At 44.2% G+C, this 13,024-nt stretch overlaps 1 protein-coding gene across 1 annotated transcript in view; it reads right to left on the reverse strand.

Moving 5' to 3' along the window:
- Nucleotides 1-13,024, reverse strand: part of LOC138976027 (solute carrier family 12 member 5-like) — a 74,600-nt gene that overhangs the window by 28,803 nt on the left and 32,773 nt on the right. The window contains exons 10-12 of the mRNA XM_070348858.1: nucleotides 10,700-10,955; nucleotides 8,270-8,357; nucleotides 5,926-6,549 (exon numbers count right to left, since the gene is read on the reverse strand). Coding sequence (XP_070204959.1) covers nucleotides 5,926-6,549; nucleotides 8,270-8,357; nucleotides 10,700-10,955 — 968 coding nt within the window. The remainder of the gene's footprint in view (nucleotides 1-5,925; nucleotides 6,550-8,269; nucleotides 8,358-10,699; nucleotides 10,956-13,024) is intronic.

Below are 13,024 nucleotides of genomic sequence, written 5' to 3' on the forward strand. Positions count from 1 at the left end.
CACTGTTGAGCAAATCCTAACACTTCAGCACAAAGACTGACTGATGAATCGAGTTTAACATCCAATCGGACCGGTTGGCCTATATTTGGACAAGGTAGTGATAATAGGCTGAGGATAAATGGTGTCGTATTGCGACATGAACAATCCCACTGCAGCTGGAAGGACGTGTTTAATGTTTATGAACAGTTTCGATATAAAATAGATTTAGAAACCTCCAAAGAAATATTAGCAGAACCATTTTTTTTTAATAATAATATAAGGATTGGGAAAAAGACTTCTTGTTTTCAGAATTGGTTTGATAATAACATTTATTTCATTGGTCAGTTGGTTAATGACGATGGACGTTTTTATACCTGTAACGAGTTTTGTGAAAAGTGTCAAATCAGAACGAATTTTTTGAGTTATTTCGGATATGTGGGAGCAATTGAAAAATATATAAGAATGTTTGATATTGTATTCGTGTACACTACATTGGGGTGTGCACGTTAAAGATCCCACGATTGACAAAAGGGTCTTTCCTGGCAAAATTGTATAGGCATAGATAAAAATGTCCACCAAAATACCCTTGTGACTTAATAATAGGCCGTGAAAAGTAGGATATGCGCCGAAATGGCTGCGATCTGCTGGCCGATGTGAATGCGTGATGTATTGTGTAAAAAACTTCCATCTCACACGGCATAAATAAATCCCTGCGCCTTGAATATGTGCGCGATATAAATTGCATAAAAATTAAAAATAAAATAAAACAAGAAGGGCAAAGCCCATACGACTCACATGCTTGACCTTGACCTTTACATGACCTTGAACTTCAGCTAAACCTAGCAATGACATCATACACTAAGAACTGCTTTACACATTTTTCCTACCAAAATACATGTGACCTTGACCGGAAGCAGGGTCACGCAAGGGTCGTAGCAGACGACGGTTTAGTGCATATCGCCGTTCCTCTCAACAGTCATCGCTAGAGTTCTTGTGAACCACAGCCGTTTGTTTCGTGCATAAAAACGTGCTATTGTAGATAAGCTGACATCGAGTCGCATTCAAATGACTGACGACTTCATTGTGAACAAGAAGGGCAAAGCCCATACGACTCACATGCTTGACCTTGACCTTTACATGACCTTGACCTTTACATGACCTTGACCTTCAGCTAAACCTAGCAATGACATCATACACTAAGAACTGCTTTACACATTTTTCCTACCAAAATGCATGTGACCTTGACCCAAGGTCATCCAAGGTCATGCAACACAAAGCTGTTAATTCAAGACATAGGAAGTACAATGGTGCTTATTGGCTCTTTCTACCATGAGATATGGTCACTTTTAGTGGTTCACTACCTTATTTTGGTCACATTTCATAAGGGTCAAAGTGACCTTGACCTTGATCATATGTGTCTCATGATGAAAGCATAACATGTGCCCCACATAATTTTTAAGTTTGAAACAGTTATCTTCCATAGTTCAGGGTCAAGGTCACTTCAAAATATGTATACAATCCAACTTTGAAGAGCTCCTGTGACCTTGACCTTGAAGCAAGGTAAACCAAACTGGTATCAAAAGATGGGGCTTACTTTGCCCTATATATCATATATAGGTGAGGTATTAAATCTCAAAAACTTCAGAGAAAATGGGAAAAATGTGAAAAATAGCTGTTTTTTAGACAACATTTATGGCCCCTGCGACCTTGACCTTGAAGCAAGGTCAAGATGCTGTGTATGTTTTTTGGGGCCTTGTCATCATACACCATCTTGCCAAATTTGGTACTGATAGACTGAATAGTGTCCAAGAAATATCAACGTTAAAGTTTTCCGGACGGCCGGATGGACGGACGGGGGGGACGGACGGACGGACGACTCGGGTGAGTACATAGACTCACTTTTGCTTCGCATGTGAGTCAAAAATTAAAATCCCTGCGCTTAGAACTGTACCCACGGAATATGCGCGATATAAGCCTCATATTGATTGATTGTATTGGAGAATAACATAATGATTGATGGTATTAAATCCGTGTCAGTCATTCATTCCCAAATGAAAGGAACAAAATTGTATTATGAAAAATTATTACAGGATGGAAAGCGTCCAAATTTTTGTACAAAATGGGAAGATAAATTAGAAGGCAATATTGATTGGAAATTATGTTTTAAGTATGTAAAGAACATCTCTGAAGTGAAACTTAAATGGTTTCAAATCCGAGTATTGCATAGGATTTTGGCAACAGATGTGATATTAACACAAATGGGAGTAGTTGAAGACGTGATGTGTCATTTATGCAGAGATTAGAGGGATAGTATTCAACATTGTTTATGGGCGTGTCAGTATATACAGTCATTTTGGAATGATCTGTTAAACTATGTTAAAAATGAATGTCACAATGTTGAGAACATTTCCTTTGATGAAAAGTGTATTTGGTATTGGTAAAAATATCAAAAGTAGTACAGTGTTTGATTTTATAATATTAAATGCCAATTTTTTTTATTTACAAGTGTAAGTATGCAAAAGTTGTTCCTCACTGGTTGCATTTAAAAGAGATTTGAGAAAAAGATATTTGGTAGAAGAATATTTAAGTAAAATTAATTTTAAGTGTAATACATTTTTTTCTTGAGTGGTACCCATTTAAACCTCTGATATTGTCAAATCATTGATTTTTACAAAAAATTTTTAACAAGATAAGGATATTCTATAATCATGTTGATCGTCATAATTTTTCTTTAAAACTCAGATTATTAACTATGGAGAGAACAGGATTTTGTTGCTATGAGTAGTTTTATAAAATAATTAAATAGAAATACAAGAAAGGAAACGAGGATTATCTATATATATATATACCGTACTTTCCGGGTTACAAGGCGCTACAGCGCATAAGGCGCACCCCCTTCTTTTTAAACAAAATTGTAATCCAGTCACCCATTGGGCGCAGGGGGCCGATAGGGCGCACCAAAATTAAAAAAAGTTTACGGGTAACAAACGGTCGAAGAATGAAAATAAGCCGCACATCAAAGGAAGAATACATAGTGGAAATATATGTGCTCTGTGTGTGCTGGGAGATCAAAGGCAGGTCCATTGTGATAGCTGGGTTGCCTTGTTTAGACACTGACCTTCTTCCCAGGGGTCAATGACCCAGTTTTTGCTATGAGAGGTGGTTCCCCTGTCATAGATCTGAGAGAGGAAACACTTCCTGCACCGGGGTCAGTGACCCAGTTTAACCTATGGGGCGGTCTCTTTGATGTCTTGAGAGGAAACTTGGCCAGGGTAGTACCTAGTAGCTGAAACATGCATTATCACAAGTTGTTTGACTGGTACTCAGGCGGTCTCTTTGATTTTTTTCGTATTTCATACACGGATTAGGCGCTTCCTTATACAAGACGCAGGGGTCAAACTCGAGGAAAAAAGTCGCGCCTTATGACCTGGAAAGTACGGTACGACTTGTGTGTGTGTGCGTGCGTGCGTGCGTGCGTGCGTGCGTGCGTGCGTGTGTGTGTGTGTGTGTGTGTGTGTGTCCACGATGCACGCCCAAGGTTCTCGATGGATCTCTTTCAAATTTGGTGGGCATATTCAGGTAGACCCCGGACACAACCTGCTCCATGAGATATTTCAACACGTGCTCTCAGCGCGCAGCGCTGAACCGATTTTAGTTTTTCTCTGGATCCATTCCCAGTAACTCTTCCTTATCTTCTCCATTGTTTTCAGCGTTTATCTCCCTTCCTTCGTGTGGCGTCAATCCATATTCCCGTTACTACGTTACTATTTTTAGAATGTCACTGCACTGTCCAGAACGCTTTCATTGCACCCGTAAGTTGTCCTTACTGTAAAAGTGAAAAGGTCGAATCAATTTATAGCCACGTGAAAAATACACTGTCATCTATCTCTATATATTTATAGATATGTATAGGTTACAACACGAGTGGTTTTTTATATGGCTTGTATTTCATCGGGAGACACGAGCCTCTGGCGAGTGGCTCTCGATTGATATTCCCGCTGGGTCTTGACTGAAATACAAGCCATATAAAAAACCACGAGTGTTGTAATCTGTATATCCCATTCTACCATCAAACACAAAGTGTAGACTACTAGCGGCACTGTTGCGATCTGTGCAGGGTAAAACAGTGTTGCCAGCGAGACTTAGCCCTTTTGCAACCTTAAACTAAGTGACCGTTGCTGAAAAAATAAAACGAATGAGTGCATCGATAAGTACGCGGTAACACTACTTTCAGACCATTTAAAAGCTTTAACTCTTTCCGCCCTGCGCCCGACAGTTTGTCGGGCGCTCCTCAGCAGCTTTCAACACCTGCGCCCGACAAACTGTCGGGCGGTGACACACATCTTCTCTGACCTTGTTTCTGATCTAAAAATAAAAGACAGGTCACGAGCAAGGGAGGTAAATCTGTTCCCACTTCCTTCTTCTTTGTTTGGTGCCATTTGGCGAACGAAAATCGTCCGATTGAGTGTTTTTTGAGCATTTTTCTTGCGAAATATGAGCAACCAACGCCGCTACTCGTTGAGGCAGGTTCTTGACGAGATTTTCCTCGACGATGACAGTGATTATGATCCCGAATGTGACGTTTCTTCGTCTCAATCGAGTGAAACATGTGGTGATTTGCGTGCACAAGACGTGTGCGCGGGCTTCGATGCAAATGTTGACAACAATAGAGACAATGACCGGTCTCAAACCGAAACCCAAGCGGCCGACCCACAGCCTTCGACGTCAACTGGGCGACGTCGAAACTTCACTCAGGCGTTCAGAACCACTTCCACACTGCGACAGAACCAGAGAAATGTGACTGAAAGTGACAGTGATAGCACTGATGATGACTTTGAACCCCCACCTCCCCCACCACCACGACCGGCGACGAGAGGGAGAGGAAGACAGAACAACAGAGGGAGAGGCAGGGGTGCAGGTAGAGGTGCTGCAACTGTGGGCGTGGCACTAGCAGAAACACCTGGTTGGAGCGAGACTGACACTGAGCCTGACATTGTTGATTTCAGTGGAAACTCTGGCATCAAAGCACAAATTCCAGATGATGCAACACCACTCGACTACTTTTCTCTATTTGTGGATGAAGAACAGCTGCAAATTTTTGTCAACCAGACAAACATCTATGCTGCACAGTGCATAGCCGCCAAAGAAAATGCAGGACCTCACTCCATTTTTACCAAATGGAAACCAGTGACAATGCTGGAGATGAGGGTGTTTCAGGCGCTGACCATCAACATGGGACTGCTGTGGAAGCCAGAGATCAGAGACTACTGGTCGACAGACCCTCTCTGCAAAACCCCTTTCTGGGGAAGCTACATGGCACGTGACCGATACCTGGCTATCTTGGCTTTCTTCCACCTTGTCAACAATGAGGAAAGGTATGATATACTCAAAATGATTTATTTTTCGTAGTGTGTAACTATTAGCTAAAAGCAAGTACTTTCTGGATTCACACACACACACACACACACACACACACACACACACACACACACACACACACACACACACAATACTGTATGCACAAAATTTGAAGATCATTTGATACACACAAAAACAGGAGCTTGTGTGTGCGTGTGTATGCAAGTATGTGTGTGTGTGCATCTGTTTCAGAGACTCAAATTGTTAAAATTCTCCAAGAATTATAATACAATGCATTTTCTATGTTGAAACAACAATATAACTACATTTTGCACATTTTTATTTTGCAGAGATGCAAGGAATCCAGACAAGCTGTTCAAGGTGCGACAGTTGTATGACCATCTCTCCGACACCTTCAAGACAGCTTACTATCCACGCAGAGAGTTGTCAGTGGATGAGTCCATGTGTCCCTGGCAAGGTCGCCTCAACTTCCGAATGTTTATACCCAGCAAACCAACGCGGTATGGCGTGAAAATATACTGTTGCTGTGAAGCGGAGACAGGCTTTGTCTGCCGAATGCAGATTTACACTGGTGCGGGAACCAATGGACCGGAGAAGAACCACGGAGAGAACGTGGTGAAACGTCTGGTTGCTGACTTCCTGCATAAAGGCCACGTGATCTACATGGATTCTTTCTTCAGCAGTGTGGCGCTCTATGACTACCTGAGGGACAACGACACCATGGCGGTGGGGACTGTAATCGCCGGGAGAGTAGGTGTGCCACGCTGCCTTCACCCAAAGGAACTCAAAGTGAAGAAAGGAGAATTCCGCTTCCGTCGCAAGGGCAACCTGCTTTGTCTGCGGTATCATGACCGCAAAAACCTGCTCCTTCTGAGCACCATGCACACGGCTTCGAGGGGTGTCGTGGCCCCTGCCAACAACCAGGAACAGCAGGAAGCAGCCGCCCCCCCAAAGCCAGTCGCCATCAACGACTACAACCAGCATATGAATGGTGTCGATAACTTCGATCAAAATCTGGGCTACTACAGCTTTCACCGCAAGACGATCAAGTGGTGGAAGAGAATGGCCATGCATCTCATCCACCTGGCAAAAGTGCAGGCCTACATCCTCTACCAGCAGAACGAGCAGCGCCCCAAAACGCAGGTGGAGTTCACAAAACAACTCATCCGGGAACTCGTGAGTGACGCACCCCTAAAAAAGAGTGTACTACGCCAACTACCGGTGGACGTTGAGAGGCTGACAGCACGACACTTCATCGTCCATGTCCCTGCATCCGAGAAAAAAACCTACCCGTCCCGTCTGTGTGTTGTGTGCAGCTTCCGTAACCCTGCCCCCGGGAGTGAAAACAGGTACCTGCGAAAAAAGGAAAGCAGGTTCCAATGTGAACAGTGTGACCTGGGCATGTGCCTTGAGCCCTGCTTCAAGATTTTCCACACAAGGAAGGACTACAAGGCCCATGTGATGCAGGTTCTAAATCTTAACTTCCAGCAGTAGTCAGTGCAAGCAAGTGATCAAGAACACGACAACATACCAGTCATATGTTCCTTCAGTGTATATAATTCTGTGTTGCGCAACTTCTGTTTTGTGAGTTTCGCGTATTTTCTTTATGCTGCAATATGTGACAGAGACAGGCCTGGAGAAGCATTCCCAAACCAAAGGAATAGGATTGTTCATCACATACCTGCAGAAATACAGTGAAGTTTGTGGAAACTGTGTGTGTATTCAGTGACTGTGTGTGGATTCAGTGACTAACGATTTTTTTTATTCTGCTCATGTTTTTTTTGTGCCTGTGTTTATTTGAACACATACTTCATGCAGGCACATTAACTTACTTTACACGACCTATCAGTGTGTATGCAGTCACCAGAGTACTGTAAGACACAATCTTTGTGGAGTAATGTGAGACAGAAACATCTTGTGACTTGTTGGAACAACTGTGACAGAGTGGTGTGTTTACATACTTTTTGGTGTTGTGTTTGTGACTTGGAAGAAGGATTTCTTTGAACTTTACACACTTCAGAAGGTACTGACTGCTACTCAACAGGTAAGAAGTTGTTTTGTTTTTCTAGTTTTAGTAAGTTTTGTCCATTTTCTGTGTTTGATGTGTTTTGCAACAGTGAATAACAACTAAAATGCTGTCATTTTTTGTATTTGTTTACTTTGTGGGATGAGTTGAGAGTGCAAAAAGGCACGCATGAACATGAAAAGTTACTACAAGTTAGAACATGCACTTATCATACAACACACAAAATTTTATGTGTCTACAACTATTAGTTACAGAGTTAGAAGCGCTTTAGTGAAGTACCCATCAGATTTGCACTACAGTGCCAAAACCCTCCAGGCTGGAGAGGCTGCTGAGCCTGCACTGCAGTCAGGGCTGATAGGGTTAAGTAAAGGTTCATAAGTTGCAAGAAAGTAATGAAGTCGTATAGAAATTAATTTAGTTGAAGCGCACAATTCTTTTGTTTTGTGTTTCAGGTCGGCAGAACGGGCGAAACGGGTTTGGGACCCATTTGGCTTACTCGATTCAGAATCGATTCCACGTTGTATTTCTCGAACGTGTGTAATTAGGCTTATTGACAGAGAAGCAAATTTTAGGGAACAAATATGTAGGTTTAGATTTAACCATTTGCTCCCTATTTGAAATGTATCTACGTGATAAACTGTTTTGCGAGTGTGTTTGCATGGATGAACTTAAACTGGTATGGGTGTGAGGAAAACGCGACCGACACGTCTGTCACCGCCGATTGATTGCATTTTGAAGGAATATGACTGGATTACGGAAAAATACACACATGTTAAGTTCTTGGATACCTTCATCGCCAATGTGGACTTACTGCAGAGCCAGGCAAAAGAGTAGACTTGCTCGCAAAACACGTGAAACCGTCGATGTTTGATAGCGAAGCCCAACCGTGCCAGGTAAAGGACGCTTTTCGGTCTCGCTGCGCATGTCACCAGTGACAGTGTTGTTGCTTTGAGTTTGACTAACAAACTCGAAACTGTCATTTAAAACATGAGCCAAATGTGTATTGATTGTGTGATTAGTCTATGTGACAGGGCTTCTATTATCTGTGCTCCCTAGCTTCTGTCAGTTCCCACACCGACACTGCCAGAGAAACTGAAGACGCACACCAAAACACACTACCGACAGATTCTCAAAAGTCGTCTGCTAACGATGCAAGGGGAGGGTACTCGTGTTTTTGTTTTGGTTCGCTAGCATCTGGTTATCTTGTAAGTTGAATGTTCGTTTTTTTCGACCTGCATTGCTTTCATAATGAAAGAAACGTTTGCTTATTGCATCTCATACATCAGATCAGTTCTGAGATTCATTTTTGCGTGCAACTGATATGGTTTTCTGAGCCGTGCAATACGATTTTGGAACTTCATACAAATGTGTCACATTGTTCGGCACGAGGTCAAAGGTCGGGAGGAAAGTAGTTCTTTGCCCAAATCGGAATCTGCACTATCATATATTTTTTGGAGTCCATGATGTATTTATTGAGCTATAAAAATACAACATATATACCCATACTGAAGTAACAGAGACAAAGAAGGGAGGTCATGGGATATACATATATATAAACGGCTTCTGTGTGTGTGTGTGTGTGTGTTTGTGTGTGTGTGTGGGCAACACCTGTGGATTGTAGAGTTCTGTTTGTGATGTGGTCTGGCGGCTTTGGTGTGTCTGTATGTTCAGGCCTTCCTTCGAGAAGCCATAAGTTATTCTCACTCCCGTTTGAGTGGACTTCGCCTTCAAAGGTGATTGTGGTGTTTCGGCACTCGGTTACATTTGGCGTCGTCGACAGCGATGGGACTCGACATAAAATGTTCAGGCCACTGAATCATTTTCGTGCTGTTCCCATTCCACCTGGGAGGGACCTAAGCTTGGCGGGTCCATGGTTCGGAACTTTGGGGACAAAGTTCATTCAAAGGGGGTCGAGTGTGACAGGGAGACTACCGTCACCCTTCACAGCAGACTCTGCAGAGTTGTTCGCCTTAGAAGTTGTGGGCTTTCCAGGGATCGCGTTTACGCACGATTTTTGCGTATTTGACGCATTTTAAAAGTCGCTGACGCGTAAGCCATACGCAAAAATATTGTAACTTTTTCTTGTCTTCACGCAGCGCTTTTGCTCTGACTTAATAATCACCCGATCCTGAAACTGACTATAGGGCTCGAGAAGTGACGACACACATGAAATCTGCGCGTCAAAACTAAAGTCCGTTTCTTTTTGCATCGAAGTATCGCAAACGAACGTAACGAGGGTATTACCAGATAATGTCTTGTCGGATAATGAAACAGACATTAGCTGCTCTCCTATCTCGCGCTTCCAAAAGGCGGAAAGTGTGTCTAGTCGTATTAGAGCGGGAAACAAACTCGCAAGGCCCGAAGGTTGGAGACAGCAGGGGTGTTATTCGACAGGCGTGCGCGGAGTTCGACAGGAAAACTCGCCGTATTTAGGTAAGGAGTGTCTTTAAGTCTTTCGTGCGTGTTTTGTTTGTGTCTGTACGTGTTTTCGTAGTACGCAAAAATATTGGTCCATGACGCGTTTTTTTCGTTTCGTTGCGTATGACTTACGCGTCTTTTAAAAAGCTAGCGCGATCCCTGGCTTTCCTTGCATGTACCCGTAAGTTGTCCTCACTGTAAAAGTGCAAAGGTCAAATCTATTTATTGAAAAATCCACTGTCATCTATCTCTATATATTTATATATATATATACATAGATATATACGGCTTCTGTGTCTGTGTGTGTGTGTGTGGAGGCAACACCTGTGGATTGTAGAGTTCTGTTTGTGATGGGGTCTGGCGGCTTTTGTCTGTCTGTATGTTCTGGCATTTGAGAAGCCATAACAGATAATATAGATTTAGAAATAAGCTCAAAAATTCTCAATCCTGTTTGACAGGACTTCGCCTTCAAAGGTGATTGTGGTGAACCGCAACGCTGTCTGTCTCTGTCTTGCGATTCACCCCGGCAAAGCCGGGTATTCCTCTACTGTTTATATAATTTAGAAATGTGTTGAATATGGGCTATGTAATTGTACGTTTTATTGTGCCTTCCTGTTTTTTGTGTTGTTTTTTCTTCTGTTATGTTTGAAGATGCATATAGCATAGTCTTGTATGTCTGATGGTATTTGATGTTGATGCCTGATGTTGTTTTCATGTCATATATGTACCAAAAAGAAATAAAAGCATGTTAAAAATAAAATTTAAAAAAAATTAAAAAGCCCACTGCAGCTGTCTTCTTTGACACGCAAGCATTAGGCGAATGTCTCGTCAGAGTATTGAGATACGATCATGTTAACGAGAGATGATGCATACGTGTCTCAGCACAAAGGAACCTACCTGGGTCTCCAGTGAGGAGTCCTCAGCAGGGACTGCAGGGCGCAGGCGAAGTTGACGAAGCCGTAACAGATGAGGAAGAACATGGTGACGATGGGAGCCACGTAGTCCAGGTTGGCGATCAGGATGCCTATCTCCGCGATGCAGAAGGACAGAGCGATGGCCGGCACCGGCTCTCCCTGGTTGGTCATGTAGGAAAAGCGCTGCAGGATGGGAAACACGTTGTCCTTGGCAATGGCTTGCAGCAGTCGGGGGGCCGCTGCCATGTAAATGGAAAATTTCTAAGTAAATTTTCATTTGATTAATATACTTACCCAATTCTCATAAATGCATTGACTTCAGTCTCACATGCTAGATGTCGAAAAACCACTCAAATTACCTGCCCTTAGAAGGGTGGTAACCAAGCTAAAAAGAGAAGCCATAGCCGTTGCTATGTACTGACCTTGCTTGGTTACCCATAACACCCTGCGCACGACGTGAGCGCCAGCATCCGGAATAATCATTCCAGACTACTCAAACACCCCAAGGATATAAGGTAGCGGGGATGGTTGGGAGGGTATTAACTATGAGAATTGGGTAAGTATATCAATCAAATGAAAATTTACTTAGAAATTTTCCATTAAATTACATATTCTTACTCCAATTCTCATAAATGCAGATTCCTCCTAAAGGTGGAGGGAACTTACTTATGTCCTTGAAAGAACTTGCCCTGCAGCAACCAAGGCCAGACACGAACTGGAGCCGTCAAGCCGAGTGCAGGAGATATCCCGAAGATAAAAACTGATGAACACATCATCTGATCTCCAGTAGGCCGTTTGCAAAACTTCGCCTAGGCGATCAGAACGCAAAACGGCGATAGAGGAAGCCCACGCTCTGGACCCATGGACCCGAGCCGAGGACAGAGGAAGGACTGAGCCCCCCCCCCCCCCCCCCCCCCCCCTTCTTGAGCGAGCCACCACTCATATGCTTGCCGAATGAGAGTCGCAACCCATCTTGTGAGTGTCAATTTTGAAATATCTTGATCACGCTTTGTGTTCAGAGATATAAACAAGAGTTTCTGACTTTTAGCTCTAATCGACTGAGTGCGAGAGAGGTAGGATCTCAAGGCTCTAACCGGGCAGTTGGCTAAATCAGGATCACCCGGGGCAAGAATAGTCCCAAGAGGGGGGACTTGAATCACCGGCGGAGCTTGGCCTGGCTTCTGATTTTTAGCCAGGAAGCCAGGCCGAAAATGCAGTGACACCGAACCATCACGCTCAAACGCGATATCCTCTGGCAACCCCGAAAGGGCATGAATTTCACTGCCCCTACGAGCAGTGGCCAGGAGAAGAAGGAACAAAGTCTTGCGCGTTAAATTCCTCAAGCTGGCAGCCTGTAAAGGCTCAAATGCCGAAGAACGCAAGAAATCCAAAACCAAAAACAAGTCCCAAGCAGGGACAGGGGTCCGTCTCTTCACATCCTGGAGAGCGGCCCCTTTAAGCACACTAGCGATCACCCCATGGACATTAATAGATCTGCCTATCTGCCTCAAAGTAGCAGATATCGCTGACCGCCTGACTCTCAAAGAAGAGGCCGAGCTGCCCTGAGCGGACAAGAAAGAGAGGTGATTCGCAACCTGGAGAGAGCGAGGAGCCAAGGCGTTGACCCCAGACTCTCTACACCACTTGGCCCAGGCAGACCAATGCGAGGCATAGACCGAGGAAGTGGAAGACCTATGCGCTTTATGGACTAAATCCAGTGTCAAATCCGAAGCACCAGATTTACGTAGTTCCGGCCTCACAACCTCCAGCCGTGTAGGCAAAGGGCCTGCGGGGCGTTGTGCGGAATGCCTGTTCTTGGCTGAACGAGCTCTCCCCGCACCAGGTTTAGAGGAATCGGAGGACCTTTGGCCAGCAGCAGCAGATCTGGAAACCAATGCTGCGAAGGCCACATGGGGGCTACCAACAGAAGATCTGGACGTTCCAGCTCGGCTTTCCGCACCACTCTGCTGATCAGAGGAAAGGGGGGGGGGGGGGGGGGGGGGAATGCGTAGGCTTGAAGGCCTATCCACGAGAACTCCATTGCATTGCTTCGCCAAGCCTCCGTGTCCGGAAAGGGGGACACAAAAATCGGAAGCCTCCTGGAGAACCTGGTTGCAAACAGATCGATTATAGGCTTTCTCACCTGGTGCGAGTGGCACCAGATCAGAATCTCAAAGGCTCTGTCTGACAGGGAAAAGGACCGAGCTCCTCCCTGTTTGTTGACACAGGCAGCCACCGTGGTGTTGTCGGTATGCAACCTGACATGTCTGCCCACCACCAGAGGGAGAAAGGCGCGCAGACTGAGGGC

This window comes from Littorina saxatilis, linkage group LG1 (genome assembly GCF_037325665.1).
Source record: "Littorina saxatilis isolate snail1 linkage group LG1, US_GU_Lsax_2.0, whole genome shotgun sequence".
In the NCBI taxonomy this organism is placed as follows: Eukaryota; Metazoa; Mollusca; class Gastropoda; order Littorinimorpha; family Littorinidae; genus Littorina; species Littorina saxatilis.